Below are 22,449 nucleotides of genomic sequence, written 5' to 3'. Positions count from 1 at the left end.
CTAAAGAAATTAGCGGTTGGTATCACTCCGATACTGCTGTCGTGGAAGGTGACTGGAGAAAATAGAATTAGAACTTACCGGTAATTCTCTTTCTAGGAACCTTCCACGACAGCACTAATTTCCCTCCCTATCTGATTTATGTATTAGATGTTTCCTGCACTTAAGTGGTAACTATACATGCTACTGTGTCCAGAAAAAAACACTGGTGGTTGCAGGAAGGGGGGGGGGGGGGGAGTATTTAACCTCTTTCTGTTTCCTGTCCCCTATTAGGGCGGGGAGACATCCTCCGATACTGCTGTCGTGGAAGGTTCCTAGAAAGAGAATTACCGGTAAGTTCTAATTCTATTTTCACACTTCTGTTTTTTTTCAATCGGTCAAAATTTTGAAACGATCCTGTGCAGATTGTGAAAAACGGATGCACTGGGTCCGTTTTTTTTACTGATCCGTGCACACATTGTGTATATGCATCTTCCCCGCGTTTTTCCACTGCGAAAACGCATACAACACAACCCAGGTTAAAAATAATATATAAAAGAAACAAATTGTGATATTCGTACCTTCCCGCGGCCTTCCCGATGCTCACGATGCTGCCGGCAGCTCCTGTTCCCAGTAATGCCTTGCGAGACAATGACCTGTGATGACGTAGCGGTCTCGCGAGACCGCTACATCATCACAGGTCATTGTCTCGCAAGGCATTACTGGGAACGGGATCTGCCGGCTTCATCGCGAGCATCGGGAAGGCTGCAGGGTACTCTGAAGGTAAGAATATCATGATTTTTTATTATTTATAACATACCTTTTTACTATTGATGCTGCATAGGCAGCATCAATAGTAAAAAGCGAGAGAGCGAGAATTTCCCTGATGGGAAATTCTTCCGCGCATGCTCAGTTTCAAAAGACTGCATACGTCGCTGGATTCTTGCTTTTGACAGTCAGCTACGGATCCTGCGTCCATAGGCTTTCATCATATCCAAAGACGGACAGTGCAGGATCGTAGCGCAGCATAGATAAGCCCCTGATGCTGGTGGGCTTAGCTCATCTTCAATTTTGGGGTGACAGGTTCCCTTTAAATGGGACCTTGAAGTGATTAAGCTGGGGTTGTCCAGTAATGGACAGCCTGTTTAAGGGCCCAAAAATCCTGTTATGTGACAAGCTATTTCTGACTTTTTTTCTTTTTCTTAGCAAACATCATGTGACTACTAGTTAATATCTACAAAATGCTGAATAATAATAGTTATAAACACAGTCATGACTGTAAGCATTGGAAACACTTGTCACGAAATGTTTGCTGTAGTTAATCATATTTTTGTTATAGCAACTAATATATATATATATATAACAAAATGGATGAAATTTTAATGTGTGATCGTATTTTGATTTTTCCGTTTCAGAGGGCCAGTTGAGAGTTGATGCAAACATTTCTGTTCATCATCCTGGAGAGCCTTTTGGTGTGAGGACAGAAGTTAAGAACATTAACAGTGCACGCTTCCTAGCAAAAGCAATTGGTATTGTACCTATTTTTCATTTTCTAGATATTTTGGTATAATTGTTTAGTGATACCCACTACAGTTTATTTCCTGTATTATAACACGGTTGTTACATTCTGTAATTACTACACTTCCTTGCTGCTAAAATAATTTTCTGACCTTGTAGAAGAGCTGCTTCATTATGACTTTTTTGGGGTCATTTGCGAAAAATTAATTAAAGTTCTGATTTGTTTTTCATTCTTTTCTTAGATTATGAAATTAAAAGACAAACACAAATACTGGATGATGGTGGGACGATTCTCAATGAGACAAGAGCCTTTGACTATAAACTTGGGTAAGGTCTCGTTTACACAGGGAATAATTTATGCCCATAAGAAACACTGATCAACAAAGTCTATTTGCACTTATATATGCTGATGCACACTGTATGGGGACAGAGAACAGTCATGGATTCGATCACTCTGTCCCCATACAGCTTGCATATTGTCAGCAGCACATCACCTATTTACGCTGTGAAATGGGCTGCTGAAATCAATGATTTCATGTTCCATAAAAATGATGTTACTGGCTGATGAACAAGCGATTTCCTAATTTATCAGCTGTATTCTTCAGTGAGCTGTCTGGTCCAAATCAATAAGTGTGCAGTCACTTTGTGTGACTGCAGAATTATGAATCCCCCAGAGCGTGCACTACGGGGATTCGCGTGTTTCAGACCCTGGACCAGAGGGTATGTACGAGTTATACACCTACTGGCCTCTCTCTCAGTACACTTGTATGGAGCAAGACCAAGACCACGCCCTATAGTCGAATGTGCCCACTGGCCAGCTGTCTCACTATGCAGCCATGCCCACTTGCCGGGAGTATGTATAACTCATACACACCCTCCGATCTCAGGTCGGAAACTGTCAAATCCCTGCAGCACACAGTGCGTGCGCTGGGGGAATTGATAAGTCTGCAGTCACACAGAGTGACTGTAGACTTATTTATTTAGACCGGACAACCCCTTTAAATAGTAACTAATATAGCAAACTTTTTTTCAGAATTATGTCCAGCATTTAAAGTCATATCTCTTTACAATGTAAGCGTTGGTCTTCATTGTTGTAAAAAAAAAAATTGCATAAAAGTGATTCCAAATCCTGGCTATTATACAATGTAATTGCCTGCCTCCTTGTTTACTAACTCATTATTTGTACAGTTTATATGTAGTTGTAATGCTGATTCTGGCTATGTAAGGGACATGACCAAAGGAGTGTGCTTGTTCCCTAGCTAGGTACGGCAGTATACTCTTGGGGCACATGTTTGGCAGGAGGAGTATATGGTGCTCATCCCACAATGCAGGAGCCAGAGCTCCCAACAGCAAAGCACTATCACCTAAGGAAAATCGTATTACTGCAGTACAGACCTAGGGAGCGAGCAGGCTCCTATGCTGCAGCCCCTTCTACAGACTGAATCTTCTTTGCAAGTGCACACAAACTGAGTATGGAGTCACTACATGAAAAGACAGGCACTTGGGAACAAGTGGTTTTCCTACAGATATTAAGTCAAATCAGTCTTATAAAATGCATTGCAAAGTGTCATAACTTTCAATGCTGGATACAATTACACAAAAAAGTAGTACGTTTAGTTGCTTTTATTTAGGCTGATAATACGTGACAAGCAGTCTTATGAATGCTACATCGTCTGAATATTAGCCCATGTCAAAGTACCCTGCAAAGTATTTTGTTTGTCAGGCTTTTTATCACATTATCAGTCCCAGTAATTCTGATTTTTCACTCATCCTGGTCAGCATCTGTTGAATTGGTCGTAGACCAGATAGAATGTGAAATATTGCTTCAGACGTGTTTGGCGACGGATGAGAAGGACAGAGATGTTATATGTTAACGTGGACCTCTCCGCAAACTAAAATGGTATTTACTTGCAACCATAGCGCTAATCTGAAGGTGAATAACATTTGAAATGTTCAGGTCTAGTTCGAATTGTGGCTGCAGGGAGAAAACAAAGCCCTATTCTTTCTGTAGCTGCTCTCTGCGAGTCATGTGACCGGTGCAGGGGTCTATTATCTGTCACCTCTCGTTATACAGTACTCGCATTGTATTCATGTCAGCTGCTCCTTGACTGACAACCAGCTCTGCACCCATTTAAAGGAAGTTATGTTCAGAAATTAGATAACTATAAATCATTGAGATGAGCCCTGCCTTAGGTCTGACATCTGTTTTGGCATAATGCGTGGGGAGTACAAACTAATATATTGTTGACAGTCCCAAATTGCAGCCCCTCTCTCTTACCTTAAAGGTCTATATTATGTGATCGGAAAATATGTTTTATAAAAGAGACAACACTTTTAAATGTGAATCTCTTTTGTATGCTGGCATTAATTTTACTAAATTTATTGAGATTTTGCAGTACCATACATGCAGTTTCCATTGTTAAAATTCTTGGTTTTGGCAAGTTAAAATATTTTACTCTTTTATTTGTATGCCTTTTTCACTTACTTTTTTATTTTATTTTTATATAAGTGTTACCATACCTATGAGGGACAAGGAAGGGAAGCAAGATTACAGGTTTGTATGTTTCTTTACCTGTATAGTATTACTATATTTATGTGTACAAGTGCATTTAAAGTGTTAACTATCTTCTCCCTGCCTCGTCCTATGTGTGAAACTGTTAGAGAGATGTAACAACCATTTCCATTTTCTCATGCTGAGATTTTAATTGTGGAAATACATATAAGAGGATTACATGATCTAAACAAAAAATAGTGACATATCTTACAAATGTAGGTCATTGGATAACAATAGAAGCATTATTATGAGGAAAAAGCTAAGCCTGGTTATATTCCCATATATTTTACCTTATTTATTTTTTAATCTTCCTATTTATAAAGGTTTATGCCAGAACCCAACCTCCCCCCTCTGATACTTTATGATGCCAAGTCATTGCCAACTAACGTGAGTGCTGATCAAGTCATAAACATTGACCTGATTAGAGAGAAACTCCCAGAACTTCCCAGCGTCACTAGGGAGAGGCTTGTCGAGCAATATGGAATATTACTTGAACATAGTTATATCTTGGTGGTAAGTAGCCTTCCATATTTAATTACTATTAATTTGTAAATCATACTGTTCATACAGTGAGCTCTTGTCATTAACAAGATTAAACTGTTAAAATGTATTTAAGGAAGCACTCCCATCAAAATTTTTATCCTCTTAATATATTGCAATCATCATATTCTATAGCACTGTGTACTTACAATTTCTCATTTTGCCCTTCTACCCAGTAAATTCTTCTCTTTTCCATTTGGCCTATGAATTCACATGATTAAAATCTGACTAGCTGAATCCCCTTCTAAGCTCTGTGTAGAAACAGGAGGTTAATTTTCCCTTCACCCATGACAACACACCTGAGAAAGGAATCCTCCCACCCATGACGGGAAACCTACTGAAATGAAAGGGCGGTACCTCTCCTCAGCATTAGTTGGTTTCTTATCCTTGATGGGAATCTTGTGCTGGAATTGCCGGTTAGAGAGAAGATTTTTTTCTTACCCAGCCCTGTCCCGGTGTCCAGAAGAACAAGCTGTATGTCTGTGGGTTTGCTTTCCGGGTAGTGGAGGCGCCATACATGGGTCCAGTGGGGACTCTGATGTACACGTGGGCATGGGCGGCAGAGAATGAGATGCGTTGCCTCCCCACTCTGCACTCCCTGCTCTCAACCTCCGCTGTGCAGCATGCTGGGAACGGGTGTGCACAAGTGACATGAAAGGGCGCACATCGGAAGAAGATGGCAGCTCCCTGGGTGGATTGGGGGTGGGGATAATCACCTGGCACCTGAAGAAAAGGAACCAAGGAGTAGCGGGGTGGGTCCCCTTTAAAGTGCGGGGGAAAATCCACAGAACAGAGCCCAAACTCTCTTCTGTCATGCAGGAGCAGAGACAGCAGCAGCAACCACCACACCAGCTCACCCTCGACAGCATGGGCATAGTAAAGGGGACAGCCGTTCAAGTGGCAGCCGTCCCAGCCATAGGAGTTAATGGTCACAAGACTGCTCGGTGTCTAGAAGGGATTTCATATGTATCCCTGAATGGCCTCCGAATCTGGTACCCTTAAAGTGACAGCGGGTGGTGAGTGATCTTTGTGAATGTCACTATTTTAATAGGGCCCTGTTCTTTGTGTAAATCTAGCACCAAAAAGAGGAGTAGAGAGTGTGCCATATGTAATATCCTGCTAGCAGTGGACTGGCAGAAGTGTCTCTGTTCAGAGTGCATTAACAAAACAATCAGTGAAGAGACCCCAGACTTTGCCACAAGCCTTAGATCAGTTATCAGGGTTGATTTGGAAGACTCCCCTAAAAACACTATTAAAAAAAGGAAAGCAAAGACCTAGCGAAGTCTCTACTGATATTGACGATTCTCCACTATTTGAGGGAGAATATCATAGTGAATCCTCATCCGCCTCGGACAGTGACATGTGATATGGAAATTTGGTTTGGATAAATTTATCCCTGTGTGTGCTGCGGCCGCTCCCAATAAGACTGAGTATTTTGAGCGCTCATCAAGAATGAGACTGCACAACATTGTGTCAATAACATTCCATCAATACTGATACTTTATTGTACATACATAGTTTTATAATTGCATATAGAAAGGAGTGGTTAGGGGTGGTTAGTTAATTACAATATTGTCTAGCTCCTCTGTCATTGGTTATCTAAACATATATGGAATATTGTGATTAATGCACATATGAATGCTGATTAAGCAACTAAAATTGAGCTCTCTGCATCTTTCTGCATCTAGGACAGAGTTGAGACATCTGATCAGCACTTAGTACATCTGGCGTTGTTGCGCTTTTGCATGGAAAACCCCATACAATCTGTCTGGCTTATATCAGTTTGTCAGCCATTTTAAACCATTGATTATGAATTACCGTACATACTCGAGTATAAGCCGAGATTTTCAGCCCATTTTTTTGGGCTGAAAGTCCCCCTCTTGGCTTATACTCGAGTCATACCCGGGGGTCGGCAGGGGAGGGGGAGTGGGGGCTGTCTATTTATACTCACCTACTCCCTGCGCGGTCCCTGCAGTCCCTGCTTCTTCCAGCGCTGTATCTTCTTCCTGTACTGAGCGGTCACATGGTCCCGCTCATTACAGTCATGAATATGCGTCTCCACCTCCCATAGAGGTGGAGCCGCATATTCATGACTGCAATGAGCGGTAACGGTGACCGCTCAATACAGGAAGAAGATGCAGCGGTGGAAGAAGCAGGGACCGCGCCAGGAGCAGTTAAGTATACGGGGTGGGGAGCGCTGCGTGATATTTACCGCTCCTCGTTTCGGTGCGGCTCAGTCATCAGCGTCCTCTGGCTGTGACGCTCAGGTCAGAGGGCGCGGTGACGTAGTCAGTGCGCGCCCTCTGCTGAGCATCAGTGCTGGAGACGGAGCCGCACGAGTAGCAGGTAAAAATTGAAAGTGCCGGCGTCCTGAGCGAAGAGAGGTGAGTATGTGATTTTTTTTTTTTTTTTATTGCAGCAGCAGCAGCAGCATTATATATTGCACAGCTTTATATGGAGTATCTATGGGGCAATAATCAACGGTGCAGAGCATTATATATTGCACAGCTTTATATGGAGTATCTATGGGGCAATAATCAACGGTGCAGAGCATTATATATGGCACAGCTTTCTATGGAGCATCTATGGGGCCATAATGAACGGTGCAGAGCTTTATATATTGCACAGCTTTATATGGAGCATCTATGGGGCCATAATGAACGGTGCCGAGCATTCTATATGGCACAGCTATATATGGATCATCTATGGGGCAATAATCAACGGTATGGAGCATTATATATGGCACAGCTTTATATGGAGCATCTATGGGGCCATAATGAACGGTGCAGAGCATTATATATGGCACAGCTTTATATGGAGCATCTATGGGGCCATAATGAACGGTGCAGAGCATTATATATTGCACAGCTTTATATGGAGCATCTATGGGGCCATAATGAACGGTGCAGAGCATTATATATGGCACAGCTTTATATGGAGCATCTATGGGGCCATAATGAACGGTGCAGAGCATTATATATGGCACAGCTTTATATGGAGCATCTATGGGGCCATAATGAACGGTGCAGAGCATTATATATGGCACAGCTTTATATGGAGCATCTATGGGGCCATAATGAACGGTGCAGAGCATTATATATGGCACAGCTTTATATGGAGCATCTATGGGGCCATAATGAACGGTGCAGAGCATTATATATGGTACAGCTTTATATGGAGCCTCTATGGGGCCATAATGAACGGTGCAGAGCATTATATATTGCACAGCTTTATATGGAGCATCTATGGGGCCATAATGAACGGTGCAGAGCATTATATATTGCACAGCTTTATATGGAGCATCTATGGGGCCATAATGAACGGTGCAGAGCATTATATATGGCACAGCTTTATATGGAGCATCTATGGGGCCATAATGAACGGTGCAGAGCATTATATATGGCACAGCTTTATATGGAGCATCTATGGGGCCATAATGAACGGTGCAGAGCAATATATTTGGCACAGCTTTATATGGAGCATCTATATGGCAATATTGAATGGTATGGAGCATCTATTTTTATTTTTGAAATTCACCGGTAGCTGCTGCATTTCGTACCCTAGGCTTATACTCGAGTCAATAAGTTTTCCCTGTTTTTTGTGGCAAAATTAGGGGGGGGGTCGGCTTATACTCGGGTCGGCTTATACTCGGGTCGGCTTATACTCGGGTCGGCTTATACTCGGGTCGGCGTATACTCGGGTCGGCGTATACTCGGGTCGGCGTATACTCGGGTCGGCGTATACTCGGGTCGGCTTATACTCGGGTCGGCTTATACTCGAGTATATACGGTAGCTGAGTAATATATTAGCTGTGGATATATGAGTATATATGATTATAGAGGAGTATACATGCAAGTGAGATCTACATGATATATATATTTCTATCACACATGGAGGGGCAGACCATGCTTTCTGGCGGAGGACACTGGTAAGCTAGTCAAAGCCGTTATGTCGACAATGGACCTAAAACAAGAGAAAACATCTAAATCTTTGAAGGACGTGATGTTCAAAGAGTTGGAGGAGAGCAAAAAGCGCACATTTCTGGTTAATAGTAAAATCCAGGTGCTCATTATTAATAGTGGGCACAAAATGGAGAGGACTGGTACTTTGCCCTCCTCAAAATTGAGAGATCCCTTTGAGGAAAAGAAAGTCCCTAGGATTGATGGAGCGATGGCTAAATAATCAAAACGGTTGGCCCTTCACTTTGAGGATTCCATGGTGCTCAGAGATCCGCTAGATAAGTGGATGGATATCTAAAGCACACTTGAAAGGCATCAGAAGAGGGGGTTCGGAGGTGGGTGATTGCTGGAACCTGTACCTATACCGCTTGCTCTCTTGTGATTTGGCTGCTACAAAGAGAGTATCAGCTCAAGGACAAAACCCCAAGGAAGAAAAGCCTAACCAACACGCCCCTGTTACATGGAGCTGTAGCATTCCTGGCAGACACATCCTCAGCAAGACTAACCTTGTGGCTTAAAGGCTGTCTAGGGGATTTGCAGTCCAAAAAATAGACTATGCGCTATACCATGTGATGGCCAATTTTTATTCGGGGAAAAAATTAGACGACATCCTGGAAAGGGTCGGTGACGAAAGAAACACTTTCCCGGATTCCCTAGTGACAAGAGGAAATCTTCCTTTCAGAGGAAAAAATGTAATGGGGGACGTCCTCCAGGGGAAAGAAGGTAGTTGGAGTTTAAAGGCAGAAAGGAGGCGGGATTTATGTTTGGCGGCCCCTCTTAATCTTCCAATAAGTCCACTCCATGATGCCAGGCTACCAGTTGGGGTAAGGCAATCACTGGGTTCTGAACATAAGAAAGGAAGGTCTAAAGATAGATTTTTAAGAACAACTAGCCCTGGAAGTAAAGATCTTGGGTCTGATAAGAAATTCCCCATTCCCCAGTCTTTTTGATTAAAAAAATGGCTGGTTCCTTCAGAACCATCATCAATCTGAAGAACCTCAACCAGTGGATAATGAATCACTCCTTCAAGATGGAATCGGTGAACACTGCCGTGAAGTTGCTATACCACAGCTGTTTCAAGGCAGTCATCCATTTATAGGATACTTATTACCACATCCCTATTCATCCAGACCATCTAAGATACCGGAAAGTAGCCTCTACATCAGGGGGAAATCAAACATTCAGAAATCTTCCATTTGTGTTGTCGATGGCTCCTAGTATTTTCACCAAGATAATATCAGAAGTAAAGGCCTACCTTCGTACTCAGAACACCTTTATCGTCCCTTACTTGGATGACTTCCTCATAGTGGGAAGATCGGAAGACCACTGCGCTTCACAGCTGAGAGATTTGATAAGCGTCATAGAAGATCTTGGCTGGATAGTGAACACTCTCAAATCAAGGCTAAAACCTTCCTAGGTCGTGTTCTAAATTCCAAACTCCAGACCTGTCTCTTACCCGAGGATAAAATACACAAGATAGTAAACCTGGCCTCAACAGCAATAGTTCTTCCGAGAATGACCCTAAGGAAGGCAATGTCCTTGTTAGGATCCCTGACATCCTGCATCCCAGCAATAATATGGGCCCATTTCCACATAAGACAGCTTCAGTGGAAAATTCTGTCCACACAGATTGTTGAAAGGACATTTAGAAGGGAAGGTTGAACTTTCTTTAGAGGTCAGAACTCCCTCTTGGTGGGCAGACAAAGTAAACTTAACATCAGGGATCCAATGGGTGAGGCCGATAAACAGCATACTAACAACCGATGCGAGCAACTCGGGTTGGGGGGCACACCTGAGAAATCATACAATTCAGGGGACCTGGTCAGCTCTCGAGAGAAACCAGACATTGAACCTAAAAGAGCTGGGGGCTATGGAAAGAGCTTTAAGAGGCTATCTTCCCTTCCTTCTTGGTCGCCACATCCTGGTCATGTCGGACAACCGGGCTACAGTGGCATATATTAATCACAAGGGGGGTACAAGGTTCCACTCCCTAATGATGGCAACAAGCTAACTTTTCCAACTGTCAGAAAAACACATTTTGTCCCATAAAGCACTGCATATAATAAGGGTAGAGAATACAAAGCAGACTTCCTGAGCTGCAAAATGCTGGAACAGGAAAAATGGACTTTGAACTCCCAGGTCTTTCAGCAGATAGTTCTCGCATGGAGGTGGCCGGAAATAGACTTATTTGATGACAAGCCGAACAGTAACATAAAAAATGTTCTGTTCACTAAACCCAAGGGAAAATCTGTACTCAGTAGATGCCCTGAACTTCAGGATTGCTTATGCCTTCCAACCGATAACAATGATTCCAACTATCGTGAGAAAAATCAGGGAGGATCAGGTGAGGGTGATTTTGATTGCTCTATTCTGGCCAAAAAGACCATGGTTTTCCCGGTTAAGGTCAGTGTTAGTGTCTGATCCATGGATCCTGTTGGAGATCCCGGACATTCATATTGAAGGCCCAGTATTCCACACTCAAGTGAAGAGCTTCCATCTATCTGCGTGGAATTTGAGAAGGCAATACTGAATCAGAAAGGTTCTTCCCCGGGATTAGTCACCACTTTGTGAAAGAGTAGAAAACCGATAACAACAAGGATTTACGTCGGGACGTGGAAGAAATTTCTAGAATTTTCAGGGAGGCCTCAAGGTGATAAGTCTCCAGTGGGTCCCATTCAGCAATTCCTGCAGTCAGGGTTTGAGATAGGATTAGCGACTAGTACGCTCAGGCTTCAGGTTTCAACCTTAGGCACGTTGTGCAATTGTAATCTCATGGCCAATAAGTGGGTGTCACAATTCATAAAATCTTGTGGTAGATCTAGGCCAGCCACAGTCCCAAGAGTTCCCCATATGATCTAATCTGGTACTAGAGGCCCCTACAGGAGTTGTTGGCTAAGTTCCTTACGCTTAAAACCATGATATTGGTGGCACTGACATCGGCCCGCAGAGAGAGCTATATACAGGCCCTATCCATATGCCCTCCCTATACACAGATATATGAGGATAGGGCTATAATAAGACCTGACCCAGTCTACCTTCCTAAGGTAGCCTTAAAGTTCCATAGAATCCAAGAAATTATTCTACCCTCCTTTTGTAATAACCATAGGAATCCAGAGGAAGGAAAAATTCCATAGTTTAAATGTTAGAAGAACACTGTTAGAGTATAAGTCTATGACCAGTGAGTTGGGGAAAGCCCAGTCCTTGCTTGTAGCCTTTCAGGGTAGCAGAAAGAAATGAGGTATCCCAAGGTATCACTGCCAGGTGGATCAAGGAGGCCATTAGCTTGCCCTACTCTGCTGGTGGTGCTCTGGTTCCTGAAGGCATCAAGGCTCACTCCGCCAGAGCTATGGCTACCTCCTGGGTGGAGAAGGCGGAGGTATCATTTGATCAGATTTGTATGGCCACTACCTGGTTTTCACCCTCTGCCTTCTTTAGGCACTATAGACTGGATCTATCCTCCTCTGCGACCTTGACCTTTGGTAGAAGGGTGCTGCAAGTGGTGATGCCTTCCTAAGGCATTTAATTTCTCCAGAAATCTCTCAGGTGTGCTGTCATGGGTGAATGGAAAACACCAAGGTTGCTTAATGGTAGCTGTTTTTTTCCAGAACCCATGAAGGCACCCTTATATCCCCCCCCCCCCCCCCCCTTATCACCATATGGATGTGTACTATAGATTGGGTGATTTTGCGATGTAGTGTTGATTATGTATATAATTAAATCGGAGCTCCTCTCATTGTCTGTAACCCAACGGGTGCAAGGAAAGATACCGTCCTTTTATTTCAGTTGGTTTCCTGTCCTTGGTAGGCGGATCCCTCTATTAGGTATGATGTCATGGGTTCTTGGAAAAAAAGTTACCGGTAAGTAAGCTTGTTGTTTTCCTTGTAGGAGTCATGATTCACTGCAAAAGTCCCCTGGCAGGAGGGAGGAGAAAGCAGATGGATCAGGAGTTGAAGAGGGTAATGATAATTGCAGGGACAAGAGACTTCCTGTTTCTACATAAAGAAAAGAATCAGCTAGGTAGAAGGGCAAAATGATAAATTTTAAGTACACGGTGCTATATAGTATGATGATAGCAATATATTAACCCCTTAACGACCGCCGTACGCCTTTTAACGGCAGTTTAGGGTACCTAAACCACAGCGCTTTGGAAAAAGTGTTTAGCGCCTCCCAGAGTTGGAATTTCTCTGGGGTCTTGGTTGCCGCGGGTAGCCGAGACCCCAGATAACATGATTCGGGTCGGTTTTTACCAAACCCCGGGTTGCAATCCCCAGTAAATACCATTTACCGGCGGCCGCAAAAAAAACCAAAATGCGATTTCCCATTTCATTTCTCTGTCCTCCGATGTGATCATACATCAGAGGACAGAGAAATGGGGTCCCCGATAGCCTCACGATAATCACCCTTCTCCCTGATGCTCCTCGTGGCTCCCGATGGGTGCCGCCATCTTTTTCCTGGAAAAAAAATGTCGGGCGCAATGCGCCCGCTGGCCGGCACCCGTAAGATCTTTGGGTTCTCGGCTGCCGGGGGTAGCCGAGACCCCAAAGAACATGATCGGGGTCGATTTTTACCGACCCCTGTTTTGTGATCGCTGGTAAATAACAGTTTACCGGCGACCACAAAAAAAAATGGCGTGTCTTTCTCTGTCCTCTGATGTGATTGCACATCAGAGGACAGAGAAATAGGGGGATTCGGGGACCCTATCATACTTATCGGTGTTCCTGGGTCCTCCTCCGTCCCCTCCTGGCCACCGGCTTCTTCCTTCGGGAAGAAAATGGCGGGCGCATGCGCAGTGCGCCCGCCGTGATGTGCCTGCTGTCAGAGGAAGATTCTTCCACTTGTTTTATTTTGGTCACTGTGAGATCCTATCACAGTGATCAAAATAAAAGAAATAGTAAATAACCCCGCCCTTTATCACCCCCTTAGTTAGGAAAAAATGATAAAATAAATAAAAGTATGTATTTCTATTTTCTGGCTAGGGTTAGGGTTGGGGCTAAAGTTAGGGTTAGGGCTAAAGTTAGGGTTAGGGTTGGGGCTAAAGTTAGGGTTGGGGCTAAAGTTAGGGTTGGTGCTAAAGTTAGGGTTGGGGCTAAAGTTAGGGTTAGGGTTGGGGCTAAAGTTAGGGTTAGGGTTGGGGCTAAAGTTAGGGTTGGGGCTAAAGTTAGGGTTGGTGCTAAAGTTAGGGTTGGGGTTAGAGTTGGGATTAGGGTTTGGGTTAGGGTTGATATTAGGGTTAGGGTTGGTATTAGGGTTAAGGTTGGCATTAGGGTTATGTTTGGGATTAGGGTTACTTTTGGGATTAGGGTTAAGGTTGGGATTAGGGTTGGGGTTAGGTTTGAGGTTAGGGTTGAGATTATGATTAGAGGTGTGTTGTGCTTAGGGATTTGATTAGGGTTAGGGTTGGAATTAGGGTTAAGGGTGTTTTGGCATTAGGGTTGTGATTAGGGTTAGGGTTGGGATAAGGGTTAGGGGTGTTTTGGGGTTAGGGTTTTGATTAGGGTTATGGATTGGGTTGGGATTAGCGTTAGGGGTGTGTTGGGGTTACGGTTGGAGTTAGAATTGGGGGGTTTCCACTGTTTAGGTACATCAGGGGGTCTCCTAACGCAACAGCCAATTTTGTGTTCAAAAAGTCAATTGGTGCTTCCTCCCTTCTGAGCTCTATCGTGCGCCCAAACAGTGGTTTACCCTCAAATATGGGGTATCGGCGTACTCAGGACAGAATTGGACAACAACTTGGGCGTTCAAAATGCTCACCACGTATCTAGATAAGTTCCTTGGGGGTCTAGTTTCCAAAATAGGGTCACTTGTGGGGGTTTCTACTGTTTAGGTTCATCAGGGGCTCTGAAAATGCAACATGACACCCGCAGACAATTCCATCAAAGTCTGCATTTTAAAACGTCACTATTTCCCTTCCAAGCCCTGATGTGTGTCCAAACAGTGGTCCCCCCCACATATGGGGTATCCGCGTACTCAGAACAAATTGGACAGCAAATTTTGGGGTTCAATTTCTCCTGTTATCCTTGGGAAAATAAATAATTGGGGGCTAAAAAAATCATTTTTGTGGAAAAAAATATGTATATTTTCACGACTCTGCATTATAAACTTCTGTGAAGCACTTGGGCGTTCAAAGTGCTCACCACACATCTAGATAAGTTCCTTGGGGGGTCTAGTTTCCAAAATGGGGTCACTTGTGGGGGGTTTCTACTGTTCAGGTACATCAGGGGCTCTGCAAACACAACATAATGCGGCAGACCATTCTATCAAAGTCTGCATTCCAAAATGGCGCCTTTCCTTTCGAGCTCTGCCATGCGCCCTAACAGTGGTTCCCCCCCCCCCCCCACATATGGGGTATCAGTGTACTCCGCATAAATTGCACAATACATTTTGGGGTCCATATTCTCCTGTTACCCTTGTGAAAGTAAAAATATGGGGGTGAAAAGATCATTTTTGTGGAAAAAATATGATTTTTTTATTTTCATGGCTCTACATTATAAACTTCTGTAAAGCAGTTGGGGGGTTCATAGTGCTCACCACACATCTTGATAAGCTCTTTGGGGGGTCTAGTTTCCAAAATGGGGTCACTTGTGGGGGATTTCTACTGTTTAGGTACATCAGGAGCTCTGCAAATGCAATATGACGCCTGCAGACCATCCCATCAGTCTGCATTTTAAAACGTCACCACTTCCCTTCCGAGCCCCAATGTGTGCCCAAACAGTGCCCCCCCCCCACATATGGGGTATCGGCGTACTCACGACAAACTGGACAACAAATTTTGGGGTCCAATTTCTCCTGTTACCCTTGAGAAAATAACAAATTGTGAGCTAAAAAGTCATTTTTGAGGGAAAAGAAAAAGGATTTTTTATTTTCATGGCTCTACGTTATAAATTTCTGTGAAGCACTTGAGGGTTCAAAGTGCTCACCACACATCTAGATAAGTTCCTTAATGGGTTTAGTTTCTAAAATGGGGTCACTTGTGGGGGGTTTCCACTGTTTAGGCACATCAGGGGCTCTCCTAACGCGACATGGCGTCCGATCTCAATTCCAGCCAATTCTGCATTGAAAGTCAAACGGCGCTCCTTCTCTTCCAAGCCCTGCCGTGCGCCCAAACAGTAGTTTACCCCCACATATGGGGTATCGGCGTATTCAGGAGAATTTGCACAACAAATTGTGTAGTTTATTTTCTCTTTTTACACTTGGGGAAAATTAAAAAAAATTGATTCTGAAGTAAAATGTTTACAAAAAAAAGTTAAATGTTAATTTTTTCCTTCCACGTTGTTTCAGTTGCTGTGAAGCACGTCAAGGGTTAATAAACTTCTTGAATGTGGTTTTGAGCACCTTGAGGGGTGTAGTTTTTACAATGGTGTCAAGTTTGGGTATTTTCTGTCATGTACACCCCTCAAAGTGACTTTAAATGTTAGATGGTCCCTAAAAAAAAAAAAAAAAAAAAATGGTTTTGTAAATTTTGTTGTAAAAATGAGAAATCGCTGGTCAACTTTTAACCCTTATAACTTCTGTTGAAACTTTTGTTTCCAAAATTGTGCTGATGTAAAGTAGACATGTGAGAAATGTTATTTATTAACTATTTTGTGTGACATCTCTCTGATTTAAGGGCATAAAAATTAAAAGTTTGAAAATTGCAGAATTTTAATATTTTTTTTGCCATATTTCCATTTTTTTCATAAATAATCGCAAGTAATATCGAAGAAATGTTACCACTAACATGAAGTACAATATGTCACGAAAAAACAGTCTCAGAATCATTGGGATCCGTTAAAGCGTTCCAGAGTTATAACCTCATAGAGTGACAGTGGTCAGAATTGTAAAAATTGGCTTGGTCATTAAGTACCAAATTGGCCCTGTCACTAAGAGGTTAAGAGGATAAAAACTTTGATGAGAGTGCTTGTTTAAAAATATAGATAAAAGGTACTATATTGCTTTACTTCAGGTTTTATCAGTCCACATCACGATGGCTCAATGGTTAGTATTGCTCTCATGCAGTGCTGGATTCCTGCCATCAAATCTGAGCAAGGACCACATCAGTATAGAGTTTGTATGGGTTACCTCCAAGTAGTATGATTTCCTCCCACACTGCAAACATATATACTAATGAATTGATCCTAGTTTGTGAGTGTTCTTAGTAGTGAAAATAGATTGTGAGCCTGAGTGAGACTGAAGAATGATGTGGGCACAATTTTGATGAAATTCCTTTATGTTCAATAGCTGTTTTAATCTTCTTCAGTTCTGCATTGTTTAGACCACAATATTTGCTTGGCAATTTGTATTTTGGAGCGTCTAACTTCTAAACTGGGCAGAAAATAAAACTAACTTTTATACCATAAACAGTAGATCAGCTCTGCATTCAGGTATAGTTTGAGAAGTTTGCATTGACAGTCAGCTGAATTTTGAATGCAGCTCTGGACGAACTGTAGCTCAGGATCATTGAAACTAAGAAAAAAGCTGCATCCATCAATTGTGCTGTACTCTTCTCTTTATTTTATTTGCTTAGCATCACTGATGTCCAGGTAAAATGCATGTACGGTAGCTTGGTCCTTCCAATATTGGTTAGAAAAGGGCTGAGGTTCCATAGCTATAATAATAATCTTTATTTTTATATAGCGCTAGCATATTCCGCAGCGCTTTACAGTTTTCACATATTATCATCGCTGTCCCCAATGGGGCTCACAATCTAAATTCCTTATCAGTATGTCTTTGGAGTGTGGGAGGAAACCGGAGTGCCCGGAGGAAACCCACGCAAACACAGAGAGAACATACAAACTCTTTGCAGATGTTGTCCTTGGTGGGGTTTGAACCCAGGACTCCAGCGCTGCAAGGCTGCGGTGCTAACCACTGCGCCACCGTGCTGCTATTTTCTCTGGACCTCATCACTGTTGCATTACCGCTATGGCAACACTCCTCTGCACCACTAACGTGAATAGGGCTGAGTTACAGTGCTTAGACATTTGTGACGCAATGTAGGGAGGAATTAACAAGGAGCCACCACTCAATTGTTTGGGGTTTGATTGATCAATTAATACAGTGTAATATAGGAATGTCTTCTCTTTCTGTGACTCAAATATTACTTAAAATGAATTGTTCTTCTCAGTTAGTGGTGTTTGGGAAGTTGGTTAAAATGTTATGTCTTTGTTTCAGTTATGTAAATGCGCAGATAAGTGAATTAAAGCTGATCGTACACTTGAGTTGTTTCCGAATGCTCGTTCTGCATACCGCTGTCTCTCCCAACTCCCCCATAAACGTGTTTTCAATGAGCTGAGAAGAGAAAACTAGACTGCGTTGCCAGCAACATATTACATCTGAATACAATACTTCTCAATCATCATCTGCCAGTGTAAATTTCGGAAACCTCCCCTTCTCATCAACTGGTCGACGCTGCTGTCTTATATCTGTTGTGTATAGATGGCTTCAGAATGGAAACCACTCCCATGAAAGCAATATTTGTTGTCCTCTTAACTTTCCTGTAAACCTGAAATAACTAAGAAATGGCTGAAAAGACTAAATTATATGGTGCTGCAGCAAACTATTTCCCTTACCTTTCTCTTCCTGTACGTGCATACTGTTGCATTTTTAATGACCTGACACCATTCGGCAGCACGTAAGTGCTTGAGAAGACACACCTTACACAGAAAAGTACTTAGTGTTAGAACAATGCAGGGTTGTAACTAGTGAAAGAGCCCGCGCCGCATCGTAACTTAGTCTGTTTCTATGACAACCTGTTGTCAATTATTGTTTGAAAGAAGATTCAGAAACTATCGAAGCGTGCTAGGAAGGTTCAGGAGAGGTGCTCTCGGCTCTGCATTACATTCTGGATACTTAACTGTCTGGAAAGAGAGAGGATTATTGTATTAGTTGTTGACAGAGCTAATTAAATATGTTTGGCTTTGTTGTGGCTCCACTCAGAACCCAGTCAGATGTAAGTTTTAGGAAACTGGAAGGTCTGTTATTTTTTGTACTGTTTGCTAGTTGTGTTGAAAATGAAACATTATTGAAAATAAAATTACCTGCTATCAGAATATGAGAACTTTCATTACAGTTCACAACAGGTAACAGACCTCTCTGTTCCCAATCCTGTGCCTGCTGCCTCCCGTGTTGGGCACTGCAGTTCAGTTTCAGTGGCAGAGTTGACATCAAGGAAAGCGTTGGAGATCTCAGTGCTGGTCGGTGTGCTGATCACCAAACGTGCTCTGCTTATCACCGCTGGAGAGGAGAGGGGACGACTCTCCCTTCCTGCTGAATGTAATGTTAAAGGGAACCTGTCACCCCGTTTTTTGAAGATGAGCTAAAAATAGCGTTAAATAGGGGCAGAGCTGGGCGTTACATTAGTGTCTTTGTGTGCCTTTATTACCCACCTATGCTGCCGAAATACCTTTGTAAAGTCGCCGTTTTCTGCTGTCACTCACGCTGGTCTGGTCCTATGGGCGTGGTGACAGCGCTGTTTCTCCCCCAGAATCCTGCTCATCATTACGTTGGTGGCATAGTGGTGTGCGCATGTCCAAAAGGCTAATCCACTCCCCAGGTGATGAAAAACAGCGCGATCTGCGCTATTCAGCCGTTTACCGGTGGGCGCGGCCATCTTTCCTGTGGCCGCGCGTGCGCAGATGGAGCGCTCTGCTGCCCGGGGCTTCAGGAAAATGGCCGCCGCGATCTCCATCTGCGCACGCGCGGAATCCCGCTGCCATTTTCCTGAAGCCCCGGGCAGCAGAGCGCTCCATCTGCGCACGCGCGGCCACAGGAAGATGGCCGCCCCCACCGATCACCAGGGGAATAGCGCAGATCGCGCTCTTTTCCCTCCCCTGTGCAGTGGATTCTGGACTTGGGCATGCGCACACCACTACGCCACCAACGGAAAACTAAGCAAGATCTGGGGGAAGACACCACGCCCATCTGACCAGACCAGCCTGATTGACAGGCGAAAACGGCTACTTTGGTAACGTATTTCGGCAGCATAGGTGGGGAATCGGGGTCCACAAAATACACTATTGTAATGCACAGCTCAGGCCCTATTTAACAGTATTTTTATCTCATATGGAAAAAACAGGGTGACAGGTTCCCTTTAATGCTGCAGCTTACAAACAGAATTTATCCAATTGAACACTAACAATTTTGTGGCAACAGTTTGAGTAAGGCTATGGTCACACTATCAGTGTTTGGTCAGTATTTTACGCCAGTATTTGTAAGCCAAAACCAGGTGAGGAACTATCAGGAAAAGAAGAATGGAAACACGTCACCACTTCTGCATTTATCACCCACTGCTGGCTTTGGCTTACAAATATTGGTGTTAAATACTGACCAAATACTTAGTGTGACCATAGGCTAAGGCCCTTTACTAGCATAACAGCCCTTATGCACAAAGCAGCACTAATAAAGACATGGTCTGATAAGAATAGTGTGACCTCCATCCCATCGAACCCTTTTGGGTGGAACTGGAGCAGATCTTTCTAAATCAGCCTCCGACCTCACAAACGCTCTTTTTAGGCTACTTTCACACTAGCGGTTTTGGCTGCACGTCGTTTAGGAGATAAAACGCATCCTGCAAAGTTGTCTGCAAGATGCGGTTTTTCCCCATAGACTAACATTAGCGACGCATTGCGACATATCGCCACATGTCGCAACCGTCGTGCGACGGTTGCGTCGTGTTTTGGCGGACCGTCGGCACAAAAAAAGTTACATGTAACTTTTTTTGCACGTCGTGTCCGCCATTTTCGACCACGCATGCGCGGCCGAAACTCTGCCCCCTCCTCCCCGGACCTTACAATGGGGCAGCGGAAGCGTCGTAAGACCGCTGTCCACGTCGGGCATTTATTTCACAGCATGCGTCGGTACGTCGGCCCGACGCACTGCGACGGGCCCGTACCGACGCTAGTGTGAAAGCAGCCTTACTGCATGGTCACAAATTCCCACAGACAATGTGAAGTCTTATGAAAAGGATTGTTAAACAAGTAGAGCATTTTATAGCTGCAGAAGAGGACCTAATTTTACATTCTACAAGCTCTTATGGGAATAATTGAAAATTGCACACTTACCTGTGGCATATGTGGATTATCTGCACAACTAGGTCACTCTTATAGAATCTTAAACATTGCTGCGAAATTCCACATTGCATCACGTTTTGCATTTTATGTGACTCTACACTTTTTTTTTTCATGCAAAAACAAAAAAAAAAGCTTTATTATCTTATAGACTGGCCATAATTTTCATTTTTGGATGGTGAAATCAGTTAAAGAACAGATATTAACAAACTGAAACCTTTGTTTTTTATATAGTGCAATTTATCAGAAACATGTTTCACTCTGTCTGTAGGCAACATTTTATTCGATGTCTTTATTCTGAGAATTATCTTCCGCTTTTTTTTTTTCCTTTTTCAAAGAACATTTCTGAGTAATTGATAACTTTTCGATAGTAATTTACTTTGCCTATACCAGGACCCTGGGGCTGTCTGCCAACCTAACTGTTAACTTCTATGTGTTCTACTACTTGTACAGCACAGTTTAATATGTGATTTATTTTGGTAATAAATATGTTAGTTACTTTACAGCTGTTGAGGCAGCTGGAAAAGTTGGAGGGTGGAAAGTCTCTAATAGCTAATAAGAATAATCTGGATGTTGCTAAAAATGCTTTGGCATTTCTTTTTAACTCCTGCATAACTTGTTCATGGCTGTGTTTGTATGAATATATTCTGCTAATATAGAGTACTGTGCAGAAGTTTTAGACAGGTGTGAAAAAAATGCGGAAACCTAAGTAGAGATGAGCGGATTGATTCATGGGACTCCCGTCTAGCTGCCAGGTACCACTGACCTGAACGTTGGGTTAGAGTCCCACAAATCTGGCATCCCCAGTGCGGCATGTAATTTGTCAGGGCTAGCGTGTTATCTGTGCAATGTGAAGGTAAGACTTTCGTGGGTCTCACTTCTAGGTCCCATATATTGCCCCATTCAGTATAATTGGCCCAATATCATGCTCCATACATTAAAATAAACATACACACCTCTCTACATTTCCCTTCTGCTCTGGTTTTTGCAGTTTCCAGTGTTCTGACCCACTGGCTTGGCACATAGGGTACGCTGTAGTGACATCATCACGTCCTCTGCGCTGAGACGTCACAGAGCTCAGATGCAGATGGGGAATGATCATTCATCATTGTTTTCAATATTGTATCGGCAGTTGAAAATATGATGTGGGGGGAGGCGATGCAAGAGTTGGCATCGGGCTTTCAACCATAGCGGCCGCGTGGTGTGTCACCATTGGCAGTATGCCACTGAATGGGGCGCAGCGTTTGTCCAGTTCCTTGGCATTTGCCCGGGTAGTGGCAGTGGCCCTGCTGCCTGGTAAAAGTGAATTACCGATCTAATCACTGTACTCAGACATGTTGCAAGGATTTTGGCCAGAATCTTAGTCTATAGACAACAGCCAGCGACATAGTTCTATATGAGTCTGGTAATTCCTTGTCTTTTCCCTCTTTAGGTAACACCACAATTATTGCCTCATATAAAGATCTTGGAAGATCTCCATTGTTCAAATTTCCGAATAATGCTGCAATGTTTTCCCCTCAAAAAGCTTATAGACTTCTATTGGAAGGACGTCCGACCCACGGGTCTTGTCATTCGACATTGTCCTCAAAGCTTATTGAATTTTTTCTAGTGAGATCGGAATATCCAGCTATTCTTTATCCTTATGTTCCAAAGTAGGGTGTTTGATTCCTGCCAAATGCCTCAAAAGTTTGTCCTGCAAGTAATTAACCCTAGAGGAATATAAATTAGTGTAGAAGCTGTTTAGAATCTGCAGTATTTTAGGAGTTTGAGTATTAATATTTCTCTCTCCATCCTTTAGTTAGTGAATAAAAGTACCGTATATACTCGAGTATAAGCCAACCCGAGTATAAGCCGAGACCCC

General features: G+C 43.2%; 1 protein-coding gene across 1 annotated transcript in view; it reads left to right on the top strand.

Moving 5' to 3' along the window:
• Window positions 1-22,449, top strand: part of GATB (glutamyl-tRNA amidotransferase subunit B) — a 219,163-nt gene that overhangs the window by 131,116 nt on the left and 65,598 nt on the right. The window contains exons 6-9 of the mRNA XM_077279319.1: window positions 1,392-1,505; window positions 1,737-1,821; window positions 4,004-4,048; window positions 4,372-4,561. Coding sequence (XP_077135434.1) covers window positions 1,392-1,505; window positions 1,737-1,821; window positions 4,004-4,048; window positions 4,372-4,561 — 434 coding nt within the window. The remainder of the gene's footprint in view (window positions 1-1,391; window positions 1,506-1,736; window positions 1,822-4,003; window positions 4,049-4,371; window positions 4,562-22,449) is intronic.

This window comes from Ranitomeya variabilis, chromosome 1 (assembly GCF_051348905.1).
Source record: "Ranitomeya variabilis isolate aRanVar5 chromosome 1, aRanVar5.hap1, whole genome shotgun sequence".
NCBI lineage: Eukaryota > Metazoa > Chordata > Amphibia > Anura > Dendrobatidae > Ranitomeya > Ranitomeya variabilis.
This window is presented reverse-complemented; position numbering and strand designations above follow the sequence as displayed.